The 25955-nt window shown below is 35.2% G+C and overlaps 1 protein-coding gene across 2 annotated transcripts; it reads right to left on the minus strand.

Moving 5' to 3' along the window:
• Nucleotides 1–12911: 12911 nt before the first annotated feature.
• Nucleotides 12912–25549, minus strand: LOC110456369. Of its 2 annotated transcripts, XM_021507064.1 has the most exons (10): nt 25281–25548; nt 24224–24360; nt 23332–23470; nt 19922–20155; nt 19294–19420; nt 17965–18001; nt 17055–17143; nt 16363–16780; nt 13975–14075; nt 12912–13891 (listed from the first exon to the last, which is right to left on the minus strand). In XM_021507064.1, the coding sequence occupies exons 1-10, from the start codon at nt 25322–25324 to the stop codon at nt 12986–12988; spliced, it is 2232 nt and encodes a 743-aa protein (XP_021362739.1). In that variant the 5' UTR covers nt 25325–25548; the 3' UTR covers nt 12912–12985. The 2 variants fall into 2 exon arrangements, with proteins under 2 accessions (XP_021362739.1, XP_021362740.1); XM_021507065.1 differs by lacking the exon at nt 19922–20155 and having other exon boundaries at nt 25281–25549.
• Between the last annotated feature and the right edge of the window lie 406 nt (nt 25550–25955).

Here is a 25955-nt window from a genome sequence, read left to right on the forward strand (position 1 = left end):
GGGGTTAGTCAATATGAAACCAAATATCAAATATTGCATAAAAGGGATTGGGTGAGGAGAGCAATCATAATAAGGTGTTTTGGTCCACCTTTATTATGGGAACTCATGATCATCCTTGTATTGGTGAGTCGTCAAAAGATCGTGGCAGACAGTAACATTGTGATTATGGAAAGAGAGAGAGAGAGAGAAAGAAAGGGAGAAATGGTAAAACTAGGATTAATAAGGCATTCATACTGGTTATATAAGGCAGAAAGAGGGAAGGTCTCGATGATAAGTACTTGTTGGAAGGACAGCTTAACCCCTATGTTGGTCCTATATTATTCAATGATAAAAAGGTTAAAATGTCAAAATGTATAAATAATTGTATGAGTGGATGGTATATTGGGTTCGGTTAGAGAGTTTTCGACTACACATTAGATGTATTCCTCGAAAAGCTCTACTTGCACGTTACTTTATGTATGTATTTGAATATTGTGATATCTGGAAGTCAAAGATTGGTGCTTTCTTTGTGGAAGTCAAATGTAAATTACACAACAAAGAGGACATGGTCAGATCTGAAGGATAAACCAAACATGAAGGACAGAGGTCAAAGGTGAAAATGTCACATGTAAAGGATGGTTAAATGTGAAGATCAGAGGTCAAAGGTGAAAATGTCACATGTAAATTATTATTAAATGTGAAGAACAGAGGTCAAAGGTGAAAATGTCACATGTAAAAGACTATTCAATTTGAAGGATAGAGGGTCAAAGGTGAAAGACAACATTAAATATGAAGGACAGAGGTCAAAGGTGAACATGTCAAATGTAAAGGACTATTTAATGTGAAGGGTAGAGGTCAAATGGCAACATCAAACAGGTAGGACATATGACAAAGATGAATGCTGCTTTGAAGTACTTGCATATGACAGTGAGTTGAATGCCGAGTAATGTCGGAAGTGTATCCTGTATATTCTGTGTGAAAGTTATCATTAGTATTAATCCAATAACAAGTCTGTAATGATCACCTGTTTACCTCTTACATACCCATCTCAGTCATACCTACATCATAGTCTGTATCATCTGTTGTCCTCACCTATAAAGTTATCGTAAAACAGATCTTTATGTCCACTGATTATGATGAACATAATCCAGGTTACCCACTGCTGGTAAAATGTAATCCTGGTTACCCTCTGCTGATAAAATGTAATTCTGGTTACCCTCTGCTGATAAAATGTTATCCTGGTTACCCACTGCTGATAAAATGTTTTCCTGGTTACCCTCTGCTGATAAAATGTAATCCTGGTTACCCATGCACTGCTGGTAAAATGTAATCCTGGTTACCCACTGCTGATAAAATGTACTCCTGATTACCCTCTGCTAATAAAATGTAATCCTGGTTACCCATGCACTGCTGGTAAAATATAATCCTGGTTACCCTCTGCTGATAAAATGTTATCCTGATTACCCTCTGCTAATAAAATGTAATCCTGGTTACCCACTGCTGGTAAAATGTTNAACTGCTGATCAAATGTAATCCAAGTTACCCACTGCTGATCAAATGTAATCCTGGTTACCCTCTGCTGATAAAATGTAATCCTGGTTACCCATGCACTGCTGGTAAAATGTAATCCTGGTTACCCACTGCTGATAAAATGTAATCCTGGTTACCCTCTGCTGATAAAATGTAATCCTGGTTACCCTCTGCTGATAAAATGTAATCCTGGTTACCCACTGCTGGTAAAATGTAATCCTGGTTACCCTCTGCTGATAAAATGTAATCCTGGTTACCCATGCACTGCTTGTAAAATGTAATCCTGGTTACCCTCTGCTGATCAAATGTAATCCTGGTTACCCATGCACTGCTGGTAAAATGTAATCCTGATTACCCTCTGCTGATCAAATGTAATCATGGTTACCCACTGTTGATCAAATGTAAACCTGGTTACCCTCTGCTGATAGAATGTAATCCTGGTTTTACCCACTGCTGATAAAATGTTATCCTGATTACCCTCTGCTGATCAAATGTAATCCAAGTTACCCACTGCTGATAAAATGTAATCCAGGTTACCCACTGCTGATCAAATGTAATCCTGGTTATCCACTGTTGATCAAATGTAATCCTGGTTACCCTCTGCTGATAAAATGTAATCCTGGTTACCCTCTGCTGATAAAAATATAAACCAACTGTTGATGATCAGACAAATCTGGTTACCAACTGTTGGTGATAAAACACATTTGTTTATACCCATGGCAGATGATAGAGCTAATTAAGCCTTGATATGTCCTGGATAGAGTAGGTATAGATAGGTTTGGAGACCTTTTTACCTCTGATTGTACTAATCAAAGTGCCTTCACACCTTATACACTGGTCCTGTTGGTGTCTGTGATGTGTCACATCCAATGGCAAAAATTTCTCTGTGTTTACTGGTTCAAATATTGTGTATAAATTTAAATAGAATGGTATTACTTATGAATTTAAGTCAGTTAGAAGTAGAACTCTTGATATCATAAAGTGACAAGGTGGAAAGCAAGATTTACTTTTTGGCCAGGAATTTATATAATTTCTGTGATAAATTAACTGACATGAATTTATGTCGTATTAGCAGAAATCATAGAATTAACACACTCTGTCAGCATACAATATCTGGTGTGTCTTTTAATATTAGCTGAGAAAATGTATATGTCAAATACATCATTTAATGATAGCAGGCAAATACTGAAAATGTTTTTGAAAATGGTCTTTCCAATTATTTTTGCCCTCTTTTGCAAAATCAAAAGGCAAAGATGATTTTAAAGGCTCTAGAGTAAACATTAGGAAACTTGATCATTTAATCTCTGGAATGAAGATAATGCCTTAAAATAATTATACAATCTCTGCATGGAAGATCTGTATAAAATTCATTATTTAATCTCTTCTGAGAAGATCTATAAGAAATTTCATTTATCATTTAATGTCTGCAGATCAATAAGAAATTTATTTGTCAGTATTTATTTACTTTGAAAGAAAGGCTTTACACATGTTTCTCTTGAAATTTGAAGGCATTTGAGATCAAACTTGTCTAAACCAAATTTCAACAACTATGTATATTACAAACCTTTAGGTTTCAGCCTAAATGGGTAGTTGGAGGGTATCTGGTTGATCGGGTAAGGCAGGTGTCATCATACCATTTCCATGCATGCATTTGTAAAGTGTCAAGAAAACTATGCTGTTAGCAATATATATATATATGCAGTGTAAAGTTATGAAGGTACACTGATCTGGAAATGAGTTGTGTGCATAAGTTATTATTATGTATATTTATGCTAGTTGTTTATACACCTTTTATGAGACTACAAAGTCTTTATCATGTTTAAAAGTGCTGAACTAATTTTTGTACTGCTGATAATGTTGTAATTGCTAGCATTACATAGTAGCATTGTTCCTATGATGTTGCAAAGACTTCAGGGATCATGTTGTAAAAACTGACTTACAGGGAGCTGTTCAAGTGTGTTCTCTGCCAGCTTCGGTGGCTTAACAATCATACAGGTCTCTCTACCTGTGTATTTGGTAATCCATTTTTACCTTTCTATTTGGTAGAGATATTGTGTACCTGTTGGTTACCTGTAGTCAAAAGGTGAGGTATCCTTGTCTTACCTGTGTGTTTGGTACAATCAACAGGTATTGTTTACCTGTTGGTTGCCTGTAGTCATAGTGGAGGTATTCCTGTATTACTTGTGTATATTGGTACAGGTATTGTTTACCTGTTCATGTTTTACCTGTGTATTTGGTACAGGTATTGTTTACCTGTTCATGTTTTACCTGTGTATTTGGTACAGGTATTGTTTACCTGTTCCTGTTTTACCAGTGTATTTGGTACAGGTATTGTTTACCTGTTCCTGTTTTACCTGTGTATTTGGTACAAGTATTGTTTACCTGTTGGTTACTTGCAGTCATAGAGGAGGTGTACTTTCTTTTTACTTGTGTGTTTGGTAAACAGTTATAGAAAATAAGGTTAGCAATAACTGACCTGTCCATGATAACAAGAACATCACAGGTTGTAATGTACATTTCCTGATATTGTAAATATGTTTTACAGGTCTTCAAAATTAGTAATACATTTACACAAAAAAAACTCTTGTGATTTTCAACTTTTGTCAGTAAACAAATCAAAACTTCTGTTGAATGATGAATTTCCTATAAGTTTTACTAATTGCAAAGCGCCCAATGAAAATCACCTTGGCTAGCAAATGCTTTCAAACAAATTACTTTCAATAAGTCAAATTTTGTTTACTGCATCTCTGACATCTATCAGGTATGTAGGTGTTACTGGGTGACATCTATTAGGTATGTATGTGTACATGTTACTCTAGGACAGCAAATACATTTGCAAGTGTTAGTTTGGCCCTACCACATATCATTATTGTATATAGCATTCTGCATCCTTATATGGGCATAGTTGTATTGATAATATTGATGTAAAATAAGGGGCCGGCCCCTATCTCTCCAGTAGCAATCATCTATTAGTACATTTAATGTGAGGGAATCAACCCTTACCTCCATGTACTTGGCATTAGGTAGTACATGTTAAATGAGGTACTCGGCATCTACCTGATTAATAAGTACTCCTTGTACATGTAAAATGAGGGACTTGGCCCTTACCTCCTGTTTAGCTGTTATTAATATGTAACCGTGTGTACATGTAAAATGTGTACATGTAAAATAAGGGACTCTGCCCTACCTCCTGCGTAGCTGTCATTTTTAGTACAGGTAAAATGATGTACTCGGCCCTACCTTCATTAAGTGTCATTATTAAGTACATGTAAGCCTATCATCTGTATAGAGTGGTTCCTCTGTTCATTTTGTCACATTACACTGCTTTTTACATCAAACCTAACCATTGATGACTTACCTCATTCTGTAGCTACCTATACAGGCCTGTAGATAACCAACCATTGTTAATAGGTCATCGTCTATAAAGTCATGTACAGTCCACCGAATTGTTATGCTTCAATTCATTATATATGTTTATTTATACAGTATACATGTATTTTCCACTGAAAATTTGTCATACTACAAATGTACAAGGTAAATTGTGTTTCTATGCTACAATAATAAAATAACATCTGATCAAATTAATGTTAGTATCAGACTTTATTGGTGTATTCCTGGCGATTCTTTTGCTGTAACACAATTCTATATAGACCTATCAGTAAATGTGGGTAAATTAAAGTAGATAACACTCGGTCACCATTTTGGCTTAGACAGTAGGCTACGTGTAGTTGACTTACAACTATTCCTATGTTAAAACGATAGGGCACAAATATGTGAATAATGTAATAAAATAAATAAAAAAACATGTCAAAAATCTCCAGATTTGTATTTTGTATGTTACACTAAGCAGGTTCTGTTGAGGGATGTGTTTCAAAAACACGAAATACCAGCACCATTTCTAAAAGGGAGACTTTTAGACAAAAACAAAATATTACAGCCATATTATCTGTAGCGAATTATTTTCCTGAATTTTATGCTGTTATTGCTGTTTTATAATTGACTGTTGATAATCTGCATTTGACGAAAGTTGTCATAAATTAAGAGAGAATATATAAGACCAAAATCGGAATTCATAAGATTGAAAGCTGGTACAAAAAAATGTATTCGACAGGACACGGGGAAATATCTAAAACAAAGAAATGCATCCCCCAACATGTACAACTTGAAAATAAGAGGAGAAATCATGACGAAGTCAAGTGTTTTGTTAGTGTAAGCGTTTCCTGCACCACATAGGCGACTCCCGTCAAATCCAAGAAAGTCTGAAGGTCAACATAGTGAACAAAGCTTCAATTTTAGACACTGACGTCATGGAAATCAGATCATGTTGATCGTAAAGGTCCTTCAGTGAATATTTAAGTATGTGCACCGCTCCTATCCAGGAAGACGATGGCTCGATCTGTTGCTGTGTTGTGCCCTTCATTTCTATTGGTTGAGAAAGCGTTTTTGAGTGAAGTGAAATATCCGATGTTAACAAAACCATGGCTCCAACTCAGAATCGACACAACTAAGGCAAAAATTCAACAAAGGAAAGATTAACAAGGACACGACTCGGTATTGATAAAGTTAAAAAATAAGAACACTCTCGTGCAAGTAAAAGTCACATAAGTTTTGCCATGTCCTCAAACTATGAACCGTGGTATGTAGTTGTGATGAAACCACAATGCACACACTAACGGACATATCCAATTAGATCGATGTTCCTGGCACACAAGGAAATGGAATATTGACCAATGAAATTAATTATGCAACCACAAAATTAAGTCTTCATTAACCTGCACACCTCGGAACGTCTGTGTAGTAAGTTTGACCGTAAACAGTCGACATCTATCACGGAAATCAGGATATTCGGAGCAAACCCTTGAATTTGGAATCAACTGCGACACGTAAACACCGTAGATATTGCTTGCAGGGATGTTACTATCAAGAACGGGAGAGTTTACGTAAGGAAAATCGATATTGTCAAACTAGCCGTACAGTTCAGCCATAAACTGTCTTTGTTGGTCATATTGTAAGTATAGATCGAGGTTACGGCTGATATAGAAGAATATAGTGTTCTTGATTTCATGTTCAGGAGTGATGGTATACAATCAACCTGTATCATAAGGTTTATTTTATTTGAAGACAGGAAATCGTCGATATATCTGACAGTGAAGTTGAAGGACTACGCAAGATTGTTTTGTTACAGTTCTGATTATCACTAAGTAAAGTCAGCCTCGTAGAAGACAAATAAAGTCGGATAGGAGGGAGACGCATTTTGTTTCAAAACGGGATGTCAACAGTACAATCAGCTTGAAAATCTTGCCATCGAACTTAACAAAGGTATTGTCAACCATAGAAACTCTATCATTCTCTGGATTTTATCCTTTGTATATTTCATCTTGATATTTGTCATTGTTTTCTTTTACAGATTATGCTCCAAAAGACAAATATTTCAAATCTCTTTGAAAAGATAGCTATCCTAATAAGAGAACTAGGGCGTTCTATTATTAGACTGAAATGTTTGAAATTGTATTAAATATAATTGGGAGAAACAATTACTAGCAGCACGTATGTGGGGCCTAAGAATGGATGCATCAATGTAACAGAAAACGTTGAATTCCAGAATAACAGTGATAAAATGCCCTACAAAACAATCATCTTTGCTCCGTCCCTCAATTCCCTACACCAGAAGCTTCTTTTCAAGAGACTAATTGATTGGTGTTAAAACGTTGAATTAGGAATGAATACCGGAATGTCCTCAGAGATAATATATTTGTTTATTACCATGATTTCAGTATAAACTTCTACTGTAAAAATATTGAAAAAAGAGAACAAATTTGTCAATACAGCAGAAATTTAAAATAAAATTGAAACGACAACAACAGGAACTGAGGTGACGCCAAGATCAATGGAAAGGCATGACCACAAATACATCCAATAAGGAATCAAGTGCTCAGAAGGGTACACGTTTCTCGCACTAATCATGATAGGTATCCTGTGCAATTCAAGAACGTATGTAGGTAAAATCAGGTCATGGTGACGAATGTTAAAATTTATTCCAAAAGAAACCTTACTGCTTTATCATTAAGTCATGTAAAACCTTATGAGAAGGTGACATGAAGAGCCTTAATTAGGATTAACGTAAATGTAGAGATGTGACCTACGATGATATTACAGATCAAATAAACTAGTAGTACACCAACGAATCCGAATAATACATAATAGGAGAAATGTATCATGTTATCTGCATAACCGTCATGCGAAATAGACATCATCGACACATAATTAATTCTCACCAATTTTAAAAATAGTTCATCGACTTGTCAAATGTAAAGTAGAGTTTGAATAGAGTAGTGAATAAGGTGTTAGATGTCAGATAATACTGGGTGATACATAACACAACGTGAATATGGTGACTGACCTCGACCTTGTCATAACCCCGAGGTGGCATTTATGGATTTGACGTAATTGTAGCCACTCATGATCACTCCGCCTATAGTTTGCCTCGTGAATGTTCCCCGGGGTCCTCACATACAGAGCTGACGTGTATCTTGTGTCAGTGTCTACACCCTGCCTCCACGTGCACCCTCACTCCAGTCGAGAGGCCCTCCTCCCACTGTCCTGTATACACAGAGACACTGGTACTACTACCCCATCAGTCTTAGCTCTATCAGCATGGTGTCCTATTCAACAGGAGGAAATGATGATACCGACCCCAATACCTGTGTATTTAAAATGTTATTAATCGATTCGTTACATCTAATTAAGTTGGACGCCCTTTGACTTTCTTATCGTTTATTTTATACATACACAAAATAGAAAACTGCGATGTCATTCTTACCATCCTGACATTTAAATGACGAAAACATCCACTTTGTGACCTTTGTCAAGTTTTTAAATACATACCTTATGTTTTCGACATTTCATTTACTAATTATGAAGGATCCAACCCTGTAACCTAAATAACAACTTTACTGCACACGTTTGCTTTTGGACACTATGGTGTTTAAATACATACCTTGTGTTTTCGACTTTTTATTTAATAATTATGCAGTGTCACCCTATGATAGCCATGGTATACCGTATACAGCACATGCTTTGTTTTCAATTTTTGTTGCCAAGATATCTTAACGAATCCCCAAATCAATGATTTGGAGGAGTGATTCTTAAATATGAGATTTCGTCTACATAATCGATGACCAATGTTTGCGTAAAAGACAGGATTTTATTGGTTGAATTTTAAAGACAATGCACATTGTGATCAAAACTACAACATGTATTGTTTACCTCGAGGAGAATTAATCATTGTTCGGATACCACAGCGTCAGAACACCGCAAAAGACCACAACGTCAGCATACAAAATACCACAGCGTCAGCACACAAAATACCACAACGTCAGCACACTAATTCATTCGGGAGTCAATACGAAAAAATAACACATCAAACCAATGGGACACCAAACCAATGAGACACCAAACCAATGAGACACCATTCAAACTAATGAGACACCAAACCAAAGCAAAAGTCACCATGAACCCACACACAATGTTATTGGTGAAACCAGGTGCTACAAAGGGATAAACGTTAGCTGTACCACATGGAACATCCGCCATTATGTCTCCGTCAACTCATAGAAAGTGCTAATGTCATCAGGAAAACCTGGACACAGAAAGCAAGTGTAATCATACTGGACACCGAACTACTATGGTTTTGGGTATTGACTGCGACAGCACACCTTCGTCCATACATAGAGAAACCTTCGATAACAATACTGGGTTCGTAGTTTAACAAGACGCATCTATGCAGAATGCCCTTGTACTAAGAAAGACGTCGGAGCAGGGAATCGAAATGTGCTATATGTTTTGATGGTAGCGTAGACATCTGACTGATATTTTTCTACCAATGAAAGGAAAGATATTTATCGTGGAATAAAGAATCGTAGCTCCCGAAAAGCACTATCATATTTGAATGCGAGGAAAGGGTCGACAAGTCTCTATTTTCCATTTTATCCGTGTATAAGTTCATTTTATTACAATTCGTTTAATACAACTTGTTTTTATTTAATTGTTTTAGAAATCCACTTTGTTGGCATTGCCAGATAACATACCGAGTGTTACAGCAGACCTTGCAGGTCCTGCATCGTTGGTTACTAAGTACTACCCTGAATTAGGCCGGGGACATCGTGACGGTTGACAAATGTAGTACAGGAAACGCAGGTTCCAGTTGATGTCTCATTGTGGCGAGACTGGGTTTTGATTAGTGACATTGTGTGATGATGCCGTGCCATATTTTAAAGTTTACATTATCCTTTAAAGCAGAACAATAGTTGTGTGTTGCTTTCATATTCTTGATGTGTTGGACACGTCGAATATTATTTTCTGTGGCTATAGTTAGTGTTTATACCTCATACTTTCTAAAGCGAACATTAAAATCTGTATTCTAACGTGACAAATTAATGTACAAATTCAAATTAGTCTATAGAATTTAATTATATCTTCTAATTTATTTCGTGTTCACATCTACAAGAAATATGAAATAGTCTTAACATATATTGAGGAGGTAACTAAGTTTTTCAGACTTTGCTTTGGTCAGATAACAAAATTGCGCATGGAGATTTATCCAGAATTTAAATAGTTATTAATTCATTTTAGTACATAACTTAAAACTGGATTTTTCATTATAGATAGCCTTGTGTTCCAAACTTACCGATCGCGAGGGGATGTGCTTTAACAGTAAAATTTGAAATTCATTACTACTGTTTTTCAATGTTTTCTATTATTTGTTTTGTCTTTTTTTATGTTTATGTCTAGATAAAGGAGCGGAATTCCTCGAACATTTTATTCTAATTCCAAATGCACNGAAATTCATTACGACTGTTTTTTTCTGTTTTCTATTATTTGTTTTGTCTTGTTTATGTTTATGTCTAGATAAAGGAGCGGAATTCCTCGAACATTTTATTCTAATTCCAAATGCACATATTTTCGCTTTTACTTCTTCGCTTAAATATGAACGTTTATTTATATATAGCTTAGGAATTTAAACTATGAAAATGTAAACGTCCATATGACAGAAATACAGAAATAAAACACTCCAAGACTAATCGCTAGTACAATCGCCCAAATTGAGGCTATCTAGGTGATTGATTAAATTTTAATTGTGATATCATAAGTAAGTACACAACATAAGATGTTAACAATAATGTCGTTTTAATCAAAGTATACATAATACGGAAGTCTAAAATAATAACATCGATTGTCCTTGTATTACGCGCACTAATAAAATATTTGGGAAAAAGAAACGGAGCAATACTCAAATAAATACATCTTTAAAAAGTAAGCTAAAAATATATCATATGATGNATTTGTATTACGTGCACCAATAAAATATTTGGGAAAAAGAAACGGAGCAATACTCAAATAAATACATCTTTAAAAAGTAAGCTAAAAATATATCATATGATGAATAAATATTCAACTCAACGAACAAACCTAGTCAAACTTATAAAACATAAGGAATATACTCTTACGTGATGCTAAAGATTCCTCATTGAAGTTTGGTGTCAGAATTGCAATAAACATGTTTTTCTTTCATTCGGTAAAAAAAGTAAAAAACAAAAAAATGACTCATGAAATGTTTCGTTCATTGATAAATTAATTCCATAAGCTCTCAGTTTTGGTATGTTCACGATCGACTGCCTTTCTTAGCCGTAGTTCACCAGATTGGCATGTGCACAACCCGGAGCATCTCTTCCACACTGTCAGTTAAAATACATTTCTTAGTTTACAATTCATTTTCAATCTTATTTCAAACGTTTTCAAATCTTTAAAAGAAACGAACTAAAATCGCGCTATTTGTCCACACCTCCGTCTCATACACATTGTCATGCTTTAGTTGACATTCAGAGTTTGACTTGCATAGTATGCATTTAAGATCCTTTGGCTGTCTTTTCCAATAAATGGTTTTTTTTCTTCTCTTAGACAAGTTTATGTTTTTTTACGTTATACTTCAAAAGTACTTCATGGGTTTTTACAGTTAGTAATTCTTTGGGTAATTGATTTTATATATGTCATGCTCGCTGGAACCGGACGTCAGTCGACAGTCACAAACGTGAAAAAAAATCAGTTATTGAAACCCAGCACTAAAGAGCAGACCAGTGATCACTCAAAAAGTTAAAAATCTTCAACCAGTCTTAACCATTTTCAATCAAATCTTTAGTTTATAGTTCAAGTATAACGTTCAAGCTAGAAGGTTATCCAAGCTCGTCGTCACCGGACTAAGGACCCAAATGGTGAGTCAGAGTCCTTGTATGTGATTGTCCCTGTGATATTCTGGTATTCTGCCCTTGCTGATTTACGTTGTGATATACTAGTACGTACTTTGTCCATGTGTTTAATCGATGTGATATATCCTGTTGTTTGTATTTTTCTGCAGGATAATTTTTCATTTTTTGGAAGATGATGTGGTTTTCTTTGTCTCTGTGTGTTGATTCTGTGGCACGTTTTGTTTATGTGTGGTGACGCTGTAGTATATGTTTTCTATTTAGTTACCAGGCTAGTGAACGTGAGTTTTCTTCTTTTCGGTAACTATAAATAACAAAGTAGTATCAGTAAGAAAATAAACGTAAAATAGCAAGAAAACGTCTTTGCGGTATTTTTTCTGTTTTACGCTTTATCTGTCTAAGCGCGATAACTCGTATCTACTGCGTAAACAACATAATACATACTTCATTGGAAACAAATATATGACGGTAACTATAATAACGTAAAGTAGCATTAATAAGACAGTAAACGTAAAATAAAAGTCATATTATAGTGTCAAAATATAAATTCAGATGAAAGTTAATAGTAACAATTCATTTCCAAGTGACTGTTAAAATGTTTAACAAAACATTGACAGATATTTAAAAGTGGAAGACAATGTTGAGATGCAAGTTGCTTTGCAGGTCAGTTGAATGTTACCTATACCTCGAATTATAATAATTTGATAAGCAAAAAAGTTTTTAAAAAAATCCCGATACCTTTCAAAGCCAGAATTTTGCTCTGACTGAAATGCGAATCAGACAATCACATTAGTAAACATATTTGTATTAAAGGTACGATTGTTTGCTTGTTTATTTGAATTAATATATACAAAATATAACACACCGTTTTCTATCCTTTAGGCTGGCAACACATATGCCGTGATGCTCCGCGTTCGTCGTGTTCTGATACTTAGGATGATAACCCCTGGGAGTTTGTTTGTATTTATTTTATAATTTGATTCTGAAGTTTGAATAAATTAAGTTATTTTGTACATAAATATCGTCTTCATATGCTTATTGCTATCTTGAACCGTTTTTTGATCAAATAACAAACGTCAGACGTAAAGCAAAGAGAGACAGAAAGAAATGTGCATTTTATCACAATGAACGTAAAACATATTCTACTGTCATCTGTTGATTTAATTATTCACCAACTGTTCCAATGAGAAAAGCAATGTATGAACGTGCATGGTCAATTACGTTGTGCTGAACCAATTATACCAGAAGGGATTTATATAGATGTCACCTCCTTCTGACACGACCTCCCTGATGGCAGACAGTAAACTTGAGGAGTTTTGCATATGCGAAAGAAACGACAGCTGGGTTTCAAATTTGAAGATATTTCCTATTGAGTGCATGAAGGTTTGAAACTGATCCCCGGCGGCACGCTCTTCAGTCCCGATCTCCGAGATTCTACAAAAGAACCAATTCAAGACGTCTAATACCCAATGACCACTCAGCAGGCAACGGCCCTGCAAGATATCAGCATTTGTCGGATTACAATATCTCCCAAATGCCTTCTGCAGTAGTTGATGTCCCAAATCACTTAAAATGTTACAGTCAGATAAGGGAATACCGCTATTGTTATCCTCTGCTGTTCTCGCTACATGAAACAGAGCCTGGCATGAGTAGTTATCGGCGTTGACGTAGACGGATTCCAGCGCTCTTTTTCGTCTTGGTCCTTCTGGAATGGCTTTGAGTACATCCATGCATTCGAGATCGTGGTGGGATGCTGCACAGAGATATGACACCAACGCGTCAATGACATCATCGGGTAGTGGCGGCTTCAACGCAAGGCATGCTGTGTTGAATATGGTTGACAAATGATGCATATCAAACGTTTCTGAAAGGATGTCCCAATTTTTAAATGAAACAACTGCGAATTGAAGTCCAATTTTTCCTGCAAACGTTAATATTCCATCGAGGATCTCTCCATTTGCCGGACATAAATTGGAACTGGACAAGCGCAGATACTTCAGAAGGAGACGCAACATGAGTTCATTGTGTTTGGCATAGTTCAGATCAGATCTGTAATCCCAAAATACATCGAACACTCGTTGATATGTCACTTTATTGGAACAGACGAGACAGGCTTCCAAAATCTGCAAGAAAGGACAATTGTGGTTCATTATATATCGAACAATTAAGGCCAAATGTTACATATCAGCAAATGTCTTATCATTACCTTAGTTACAGTGTCACAGCATTCGGCGATGCAGTCTTTTATAAACACCTTTGCCACAAGTGCTGCCATTTGTACAATTTTATAGACGTCAACATCAGCCTCTGAAAATGTTAATAATATACTGTTATGTACTACTCTTTCATCCAGATATCTTACTCGAAACCTACCTTGATATAATGTATACGTTTTAAATTTTATTTCAACAATATACAATATATAAAGATACAAAGATAAAATAAGGTAAAACCCATTTTTACAATCAATAATGCTATCATTTTTTGTAACATTTTCCCAGCACAGCTTTATTTTATTACTATAGTTACACTATAGCACCTCAGTTGCAACTATGTTAGCACATTTATATTTTGTCACCATAGTTACAATATGTCACCACGGTTACACGCCATCACCATAGTTACGCTTTATTTACACTATAGAACCATACTTAACATTTTGTCACCATAGTTACACTATAATATCCAACAATTATTATTTATCTGCACAGTTACACTATATAAGCACAATTGCACATTATCACGACTATTATACTCTGTTAGCAGCTACACCATGGTTACAAGTTACGACAATAGTTACACTATATTAATATATTTACACTATAGGTAGCAGAGTACAGTAGAAATGGCATGATCCTTAAAATAAAGGGCATGTCTCAGATAAACATGGATAATGGATTCATCCTGCACATAAACCAACACACACACACACACACATATATATATATATATATATATATAAACTACATTTTGAATACATTGTTTTTAGGAGAATGATTTTTTTTTCAAAAATATTTAGGACTTGTGAAAACCATGGTTACCACATCAAAAAACACCAAAAAAATGCAAAAAAACAACATGATTTTTAACCCACGCAAGAAGTTATTCTTTTATTAAAACCTGTCTTGAATTAAATAGCATCTACTCGATAACAGAAATACTCACGTTTTAGCATAGGTCGTTCAACTGTGGTTTTCACAATATTTACACATGTGCTAAGTACAAAAACAGATTACATTGTTGTGTAGATACAGATTTGTAAATGGCCAAAAATGTAGTCTCAAACCAAATTCGAACTTTCATTTTTTTAAATATGAAGCCTACATAGTCCACTTCATCATGTTTATGCCAATTTTAGTGAAGACTTTTTTTTTTTAATTTTGATACATGTAATATTACAGGGGTTATTCACTGTACAAAAATATCACCCAGGGTCACCGTACGCTACTGTACACTGCTACCTATATCACCACAGTTACAATTTATCACCATGGTGATACTAAAGAATAATATTCACATTTGGTCAACAAAGTAACTCTATATCACAATAGTTACAATCTTTTACTATGGTGATACTAAATACCTATAGCTACATTTGGTCAATATAGTAACACTTTAAAAATATCACCATAGTTACATTAAATCACCACAGTAATATCATATCAGCACAGTTACAGCATATCAGCATAGTAACGCGTTATCACCATAATTACACTGTATCACCACCGTTACACAATATCCCCATATTTACACTATATTACCATAGTTATGCTATATCATCACTGTTATGTCACCATGGTTACACTTTATAAAAGTTCCATTTTTATTACTACAGTTGCACTATATCACCATAATTACATTATATCTCCAAATAAACACCGTATCGGCACAGATATAGTATACCCCGATAGCTAAACGCACTCAAATAACGTAATTAAGACCGATAATTTAGCCTATTTTCATAACAAAACGCATTTGTAGTTCAGTGTAATCAAATGATATAATCAAAGTGAAGTTCAAAGAATATTTTCTTCATACATCAACCTATTGCATGAGTTTTATATATTATTATGTTATTTTAAAATAGTTTCAAATCTTCTTTTGTAATTATTGTATATTTTTATTGAAAAATTTGCTATTTGTATCTTTGTTCAGTTAAAGAAGTTCATGGAGTTCGAGGACCAGAGAAACCATTTTATGAGTCTTTATATGACGACTGAATGTGAACAGATCTCATGAAACACCTTGATTCTAGCACTTTAAAAACACCTATTATGTTATCTGGATGTGTTAGTGGTGCATGATTGATGCATTGCTCCGGCGAGGTAATATTAGGCCCATCCCCAATCCCATGTCTTTATGAACTATTTATATATTTATTGTTGTAAAATTGTGTCTCGTTAGATCAATATGACAAAAAGCATGCAAAATTCGGTCCTTTCAATGCATTATAAAGTAATACAACGTTTTATTTTAATGTTAAATATAAAGCAATATGACCGACGAAAGACAGAGACACGAACACGACAACTTCGTATGGTAAACAATTATTTTCCAAACATTGACAATAACAAGAAAGTATATCAGATCATACCTGATGAGTACAAGTCCATGGTAGATGGGATCTTGAGTGCAGAACACACCACATTTCCACACAACTGTGCCCGCCAGCCTATCGGTAAATCTTTCGTTGTAGTCAGCAGAGTCAACAGACTCCCGTTGCGGTCATTGTAGAATGTGTCGGAGGCATTCCAATGTTTTAAGAAAACTGTCGAGTACAGTTCAACGAAACTTTTGTTTCGTATACTCTCTTCAATTTCTGATGTAAACACTTCCCATCTCTCATCAAACAGACAATCTATATACCAACTGGGGAATACTACCAGTTTCCTTACAATTTCCCCCAAACATAACATGGCTTCTACCACCATGCATATACTTTTCGAATGGTAGAGGGGTGGATTTGGGTACATTTTCTCCAAAAGGTACAGAGTCACAAATGCATGTTGATTCTGAATCAGAAATGAAATTATTTTGATCAAGTAATAACAAATGATACTTTTGAATGTATTATTTAACCTTCAAAATTATTTGAAAACTGTACATTATGCAAATATTGATGACGATACTGATTGTCTCATTGGTTAATAGCTATGAAACTGTGACACATATACTCAAAACATACTATCTTGTGAGTTATAACTCCAAATAACAATTCTTATTGTCAGTGATTTGACTCTTTATGAACAACAATAGCTAACAGAACAGGTCAAATATCGGTTATACCACTGACAGGACGGCTGTGTTTTTGCGGTGTTGAGATGTGCTGTCCACTCGCCTGACTTTGGGCTGTGACGGACCGGCTTCGGTGTCTACTATAAATTCGAGAAAAGCGATAAAATACATGCCTAATCCTATATCCTTGCAGGTTCGGGGAATGGATATATTATATGTCTTACTTAAACTACTTAACCGGGGTTATCTTCATAAGTGGTTTCTATCTTTAAAAAAACATACGGTCGTAATCATGACGTTAGATCAAAATATGAGTTTTTAGGTTTAACCTAATTGAAGATTTGCAAACTTTGTGTTAGATCGTTGAGCTGACCTACATACTCGTCTGAGATTCGATTGGTGACGTCATGACGGGTACCACGTGTGTTTTAGGTAACTCTTATCTCTAGATGTTTTACTACTTTATTCCTTCTAGTCAATCCTAACAGAACCCGGTATATTAGCAAAGTTAGTTTGTTCCCGCTTTATGCAGAAAACAGTTGTTAATAAAATTGATCAAATGACCTTTTGCATTAAAATTTTGTCCTCTATTACTTGTATTACATATGTGTATAATGTAGGAACTGCTACATTTATAGGTAAACTTATAACCAGTTTACTGATATCTCCTTTATTACTTTCATTAAAAACTTTAAAAAGGTAATCAAGAACTTTGTTCGCTGACCTGATATGTTTTCAAAGTATCATATAAAATACCCTAAACGAAGTGATACTCCATTTATTGCTATATGTATTTATATACGTTCAACCGAAGGCCATTTTGTCTTTCCTTATCATTCAACAAACAAATAAATCTTTTCCCAATCGTATCTTTTTACCATAAGAAACAATATACAATATATAAAAAGGAGAATATTTTTCGACATTGTTGAAAATCTAAAGCATTTCCATAGAATAATACCTTCCACGTACGATCGTGAACCGTTGACATCAGAAACCTGAAAGGAAAACGGTATAGAGGAGACGACGTCATTGCATGAACATTGAATTGAATCAAGTTTCCATTTTTTCGCGGAAGATCTATTTTTATGCAATCAATGGTTTACAACAATTATTTCTTTTCATGCATTATATAGGATTCATGTCCTACTGATAAAGTTGACAGGACTTATTGGGGAACGATACATTATGTATCTTTATGGAACAAAAGCCCTGGCGGACCAGTATCGCTACTTTGTTATTCATCCAACATCTGTGATTTTTAAACGATTTTAGATCAAATTTTGGTCAAACTTTCATTACTGTATACGTTACGGGTCCATACTGAACAGTTTTATCACTCGTCACCTTTAAAGTCGTTTTTGGAAGATTCAAACGGGTTTTATTATTGACCTGTACATATTGGTATAGTTTATTCATTCAGATCTAATACTTGTAGGCATATTGCACCACTAAGCTACATATCAAATATCATGACCGAGGTCTCTTGATTATTCAAAAGAGGTTGTTTAAATTTGAATGTTTTAATACATTTTACCATATAAAACAAAAAACAAAAAGTATTAAACAAATATGAGAGCCCTTTAACGCATGCGACTGACAAAATATCATCACGAAAGACCTTTTGATTTTTCGGCCGTCGTTTAAAGCATTCAACCCTCGTGACCTTAACATGAGAGTAAATATCAATTATTTGAACAACTTGATAACTCTCCATCCACGAAAGCTACTGGTCAATTGTCATTACACTGGGTCCCGGTCTTGGTGACGGTCATGCATTTATACTTACTAAAGAGCCCGCCATACTGGCATGTTATTAGCCATATATCAACACCTTTAGCCTCTCGGTTTTTATAAGAAGTTTCGTTAGGTTAAACACACATATACTTTGTGATCTTGAATATACAATCATTTGAACAAACTTGATAACCCTTCATCCAGGCATGTTACTAACCGAATACCATAGCCCTAAGCATTTTGGTTATCCAAAATAAAATGTTTTAAGGTTTTTAACATATGACCCTTGTGATCTTGAATACGAGTAATGGTCGTTCATAATATCCATTTATCAATGCATGCTACTGCCGAAATATCAGTATCCTTGGCCTCCTATTTAGAATAGGTCTAATGAATAATCAAAACATTTGACACCTCCGACTTTACATACATTAATGGAGAAAGCGTATTCATTATATCATAATCCTGGTATGTGACTGGTCGTACATCATCACTCTGGGCCTTATGGTTATTTTTGCCAGATGGTTGCATTATGGTGCTACATTTTCCTTACCATTAGCTCTTTCATCTGTATGCATTTCCGTAGAAGCAGGGTTCCGTAGTTTGTACGATCACAGGAAATAGGCCCGAACCTATCCAGACTGTGGAACCGAAACAGCATTACAGGAAAAGGTTCCTCGCTGAAATGACAGATTAAAAAATTGAAGTATTTAAAAACACACAGAACATAATATAAGATAGAGCAATAACTGGCTCACCCGTTTTCAGTATATGATCGAGCGGAATGCTGTGCTGGGTGCCTTCGACATGGCATTTGAGTGAGATAGCACTATGAAGTCGGCATCATATCCGCGATATCACAAGGAGGCAAGCACAAATGACCCTGATATGTAGGGTCATTATCACGCCGAAGCACAATTCTACCTGTTTGCATTACCTTTCATTGAATACAAATATTGAAATAATTTACTCCCTACTGCAAATGTATGAAACACAAATATTGAAATAATTTACTCCCTACTGCAAATGTATGAAACAGCGAGGAGAGTCGAACACGAATTCCAGTATCCTTTGATCATTTAAATCATCCGAAGCACAATTTCGGAAATGAATATCCGCTAACGTTCGGTGAGTGAAGTAGCACACATGAATATATGGTTCAAATGCAAACTCATACATACCATATTTCAGATGTGAAATTTCCTTCTTCCAACCGATGTAAACCAACTGTCTTGAATTTCTCAGCACGAAGACTGTTGTGAAAAAGGAAATTTGCTTCCCCCGGTTCACCTTCGCTGATATCAGGTGTTTTTGCTGTATCATCATCACTAGGTAGGTTTATAAAACGAAGTACTGGTGTCAAGTCAGGCATGTTCTCGTACTCTTCTTTTTTTTTGAAGCCAGACACTTTAGAGCTGTCGAAACATAGTTTACATGAACAAGTAAATAAGCTTGGCCCGAATAGCCATCCGAAACATGTGAACCAATAAAATGTTATCATAACGGGATCCCTGGTGCTGACGCTCAATTACTAAACCACCTTAATTTACTTTTCTTTGGAAAAGAAGTCCCCCATAAAATGAAACTGAACGCCTTTCTTTAGTTCTGTATGTGATATGGTAATATATAAAAAGGAACAGTCAAAATGTCTTAATAGAAAACGAAAGGATGTTCAGGATTGATAAAAAGATGTACGTTGTATTCATTTGTATTTATAAACATTTATTTAAAACCTATTAGAGTTCACCATTGCCAGGGATTACACATGTAGCAGTGTTATACTACAACTTGTTTCGACTATGTGGCATCTATTAATCTTTCCCATTTTATCCCATTCCTTGTTTAATTTAAAACGACTCACCTTTACCTGGAGCAATATCATTTTAAGTGTTGTGTAAGCCCCTTTATTACTACAAAGTATAATTACTGTTCAAAATGTGTTTGTTTTGTTTGTTCGAGTTTAACGGCACATCTATAACTACGGTCATTTAGGACAAGAAAGATTTTTACTATAGGGCAACCATTTGAGGAATCAATATAAATATAATAAAAAACGTATATATCATAAAATCAATAGAAAGTTAGGCTTAGAATTCTTTAAAATCATTTTGGTTAAAAAATATCACGTAAAGATTGAAATGGAAAGAGATATGTATGAATGCCGTCAAATAGAGTGATGTAGGTAAATCGAATCACACTTAATAAAACAGACCAATGCCTTTTGTATAATTGAATAATGTCTCCAAATCTACGGAGGTGCAAATGGTCTTTATGTCCGTAACATTAAAGTGCTTACCACGAATGTATCTGAAATCTTAACATTGTAATAAATAGTGCTCCACTGTACATAGAGAGTCATATGTGTGGCATGTATAAGCATGAGTGAGATAAGTATGACCAGTACAGATCGACTAGGAAGACAAGGTTTAAGTTTTACATAGTTTGTTGTTGGTCTCGAGAGACCATACCGTTGTTGCCATTAACTTTAAATGGCATAACGTATAAAGGGTTTAATCTGTATGCGGCAGTTTAATAGTGGTTTACTGGGAGTTTGATATAATCCATATGCTCTGTCAGCAGTTTGGTTACCTTTTATTCCGACGTGACTCGGAAATCATAGAAGAATTATTTTTCATTTCTTTAAGATACAAGATATGCGGATGGACAGGTTTTGTATTAGAGTGTTTTTGTGGTCTCATAACTTCAGACTTTTAAGGACCGAAAGAGAGTTAGAACAGGCGATTGCCCTTTCACGCCGTGTTCATCGATATAGTCAAGGGTAGATGTCACACGCTTCCGCAGAGAAAATAGGGCACCGTCTGGTAATCGAATGGAAGCGGAAAAGTTAGCAGAGCAGCAGGCTGTTGCTACTTTTTTGCCATCTTCGGAACAATATGTGTATGAAGAGGGAACCTTGAAATACATCCCGAAAGGAAAATTCGTGTTCTTTTGGCAGTGCACTCGATTTTGCCAAATTCAAAATTGACATAAGGTATTTGTATTGTCCATGGTGAAACATCTAGTATGTTGTAATCAGCTATGTTATTTAAATCTTAATCCACGCAAAGGCTTTTCACTGGTGTTGTTAAAAAGCACCAAGTGTTAGACACAGCCCTTGGTTACTGATCGGATTCAACATTTACAGATAAGAGCTGCGTGCTGAACCAGTGGACCATAATCGAGGTTTTAACGGATAAGTGATCTGTAGAGTCGCAAAAGCATTTCACGGTCTGCACCCCAATTAGTATATGATAGTACTCGAAGAATATAGTTCAAAATAAAAATAACGACGAATCTAACAGGAAATGAAAATCTGCCATCAAAAGTTGTTATTATTTACATTCCAACATTGCATGAACTGTATTTTTGTTTTTCAGTGTAACAATGATTACAGTATGGGATATCAATTTTGATTAATTCTGAATTGAAGCCATTGAAATTTTGTGTTTCTACTAGTTATATATGGAATAACATAATTTCCTCGATGTTTCTGTATCGAATTCAAATGTTTCAATCCATTTCTTTCCCAAAATTCAGCAAAATAATTATCTTTACCTAAAACTAGATATATTTTTCCTACAATTTCAGATGGTGCTCTTTACAAAATTCCGGCTCATTTGTTGAAAAGTAAGTGTTTGTTTTATTTTGTTTAACGTCCTAAAGACGACTTAGGTCATTTAAGGACGAGCATCCGTGTATCTTGTGTATGCGTACATTTGTGTATGTGTGCTGGAGACAGGGTTTGTTGGCATACTTGCCTCCTTGTGATAGCGCGGATCTAATGCCGACTTTATAGTGCTATCTAACTGAAATAGCATACCGAAGGCACCTAGCACAGCTTTCCGCCCGGTCACATTATACTGACAACGGTTGAACCAGTTGCTGCCATTACCCTCAAAGCTGAACGTCCAGCAGGGAATACCAAATGTATTTGTTATGTCCCTGTCTGGGGACAGAACCCATTGCCTCCCATCACATGGGAGAACGCTCATTATTAACTCACAATGTGAGGTATAGCCAAGCAAGGGATTAGAAAGTAAAAGTTAGTTAGAAGTAGAAAGAAATAGATCCCAAATATTGCAATGAGTACAGCAGATTTATTTTGGTCGCTTTTGTGTCCTTTAACAGAGGATACACAAGCAAATCCCGTATGCTGCAGGGATTCGCACACTAGTCGCCTCTTACGATACATGCATTGGGTAACAGCAGGTGTATTCTTTTCTCGATCCCGACCTGCAGATAAGTGAATCAGCGTTCAAGTTTAAAAAAGAATACTTTTGCTACTCTACCACATCTTTGAGATGTTTATTACTGTTTAGTTTACTAAATGTTTAAAAAGTCAAAAGTAAATCATGAAGATTCATTGTTTCACAGACGTTTCTTTCGATTTTTAAAAATTCATCTTTTGATGGGTGCAACTATTAAAAAAAATTATAATAAAATACTTCAGAAACTTGTTGTACAATATTCCAATCGTTATTTCCGAAAATAACAACTTGGTGGGGTCCGGTTTAAACAACTTTCATATTGACTGCATAACGTAGATGTTTATTGAACATGTGAATATATGTTCCCGCTGTCGATAACTTACCTGTGTATGCCTCTTAGAACGTCTAATAGGTGTTCCCTCCCTTTACCATCGAACGAAAGAATGAACGAGGCCATCCATATATCTAGGTCTCCGAACATTACCCGATTGATTCGGAAATGGTAGCCACTGTTTTCTTTTTCTTCAATAGAAATGTGAAATAAAATATTTATATCGACTGTTAGTTCACCTATACATTAAATGGGAAACATATGTTATTAATGCTTATCAATATGGCATTATACAGGGTACATTATTTTAAGCGAATCATTATTCCTCAAATTGGCTCATCCCATATGAAATTGATTTAGAGAGATATTTCAAATAATCAGAATATTTTTCGTGAAAAAATAACTAAAACACAAACCGTTTTATTCTTCTGTATTAAATTGAATACATCCCACAATACATTATCTTAACATACCTTAGAGTCAAATTCAATTAGTATTTGTATATAAAATAGTATACTATATAGCATTATAATTATGAGACCGCGTTTTTAAGAAATGGNTACTAGAAAAAAATGCAGTTTGGTGTTGTTTTATTATGGTCATTCATAATATATATATATTTGGGTGGGGGTGGGGGGGTGGGGGGGACTTCAGTATTAAGTAAGTTTCATATATCGATGTTTCTTAATTACCATCAAGGTTCTGAATGTCTATCTCATTTTCAATTTTGACCATTATTAATTTTTATTTTGAACTCCCATATTTCTAATAGCAATAGAGAATGATTATTACTTTAATATGGAATTGCCACAAGTACTTAACTATAATTGATAAAAAAATTGTCCCGATGTGTAGATTTGTTTCAAAAATTCCAACGTCTGTTTTTTATAAGCAAATTGATTTAAATTTTAATGTATCATCAATACAAGACAGATAGCACTCACCTTTTCCACCAGCTATGGTAGCAGCTAAAACTGCCAGAACTTCGCCTGCTTTGTAGGTTTCGTTGTGATGAAGGAGATCAGCAACCTTCATTAAATATCTTTCACAAATACTTTCTTCTAAGAACATGTAGGAGACACTTGAATGACAAAAAAAAAAGATTCTCAGCAATGTGTTTTCATAAGCCTCCCTAACAAGTAGGCCCGCTATGGCCGTTCATGTGGTGTTTAAGTAAACTCCTGAAATCAATCGGTATCTCTCACAGGACAAAAAGGCATATTTCCTGTCACTAATGCTCATAACGTTTGAAGCTCCGTCTAAGGACCCCATATAACACACGGATGTCGACTTACAATACAGCCATTAAGTCTTTTAAATACGTGGTTTACAAATATTAACAATTGTATAAAGCTTTCTTTTTAAAGCAACTTAAATGAAAAAAAAATAAAAAAAATAAACAACTAGTTCAAAAATCAGCATTCACCGAGAAAACACCAAAACTAAAGGGGAAAACATCACAAAACTAAACAATATTGAAGTACTGAAAGGTTGCTCAATAAATCATAACGACACCAGGGAATATGGACTAAACCAGTATTTGACTGACCGCAAAATTGACTTATCAGTTAACTTGAAGGAAATATTTTTTATTATAGAAGTTGAAAAAATGAGAAATTTCACTGGATTGAAATGTCCGTGTTTTCAATTACTTTGTATATTAAGTAGTTCATACAGAACATCATAATGCAAAGAGTATGCATCCTTGTCGCAGGAACTATTGGCATTTTTACCCTATCAGGATGATTAAAAGCTCTTCGCTACCTTATAGTTTCCATATACATATCACTCTCTATCTAAATGACCAAATACAAGCCTAAGTGTGATTTTAACGATTCCAATACCACTGCCAAAAACGACATTTTCCAGCATAACTTTAACACCATACACCATTTCTAAGAACTCTTCAGTGAAGCCAATGTATTTGTAAAGACTCGTGGGTTGAACAATTCACATTTTGAACAACTGAGCCTGTCATGGTTTATTTGAATATTATGTTACCTTAATTCCCTTTTGAAGTTTGACTTTAACTTTTTGAGAGACATTTGCCAAAGCCTCTCACCCCTGTCACCATTACTACCGTCATATGTTGGGTCGGGTGCGCCATGTGCTCGGCTGGTGTCCGACTCTGGGTCACGCAGGTCCCCTTACGTATGAGAAAACACATGTAAAATTGATATAACAGAACATAATAAACAAAGATGCAGATCGCCTTGGTTTGGACTTTGTGTAATATCGAGATATTGATTCTGACAGATGGCAAGGAAGTTTAAAAGTGACTTTTTAATCATATCCACTATATACGCCCAGTGTTTCCACTATATACACCCAATGTATCCACTATATACACCCATTCTTTCCACCATATACGCCCATTGTATACACTATAAACGCCCAGTGTATCCACCATATACGCCCAGTGTTTCCACTATATACACCCAATGTATCCACTATATACACCCATTCTTTCCACCATATACGCCCATTGTATACACTATAAACGCCCAGTGTATCCACCATATACGCCCAGTGTTTCCACTATATACGCCCAATTTATCCACAATATATTCCCAGTGTATTCACCATATACTACTAGTGTATCCACTATATACTCCAAGTGTATCCAATATATACTCCCAGTGTATCCACTATATACTAATAGTGTAGTCACTATAT

The sequence above is a fragment of the Mizuhopecten yessoensis genome, unplaced genomic scaffold, assembly GCF_002113885.1.
Source record: "Mizuhopecten yessoensis strain PY_sf001 unplaced genomic scaffold, ASM211388v2 scaffold8713, whole genome shotgun sequence".
NCBI classification, from domain to species: domain Eukaryota; kingdom Metazoa; phylum Mollusca; class Bivalvia; order Pectinida; family Pectinidae; genus Mizuhopecten; species Mizuhopecten yessoensis.

Bases quoted from the DNA above. Each gene is read 5' to 3' on its own strand.
- LOC110456369 (XM_021507064.1), bottom strand. From the start codon at position 25,324: ATGTCTCTCAAAAAGTTAAAGTCAAACTTCAAAAGGGAATTAAG. The intron at 19,421-19,921 runs GTATGTATGAGT...CTGTCATTTCAG, and splicing joins AATTTCACATCTGAAATATG to CGAGGAACCTTTTCCTGTAA. The intron at 18,002-19,293 runs GTAAGGAAAATG...TTTTCCTTTCAG, and splicing joins TACAGATGAAAGAGCTAATG to GTTTCTGATGTCAACGGTTC.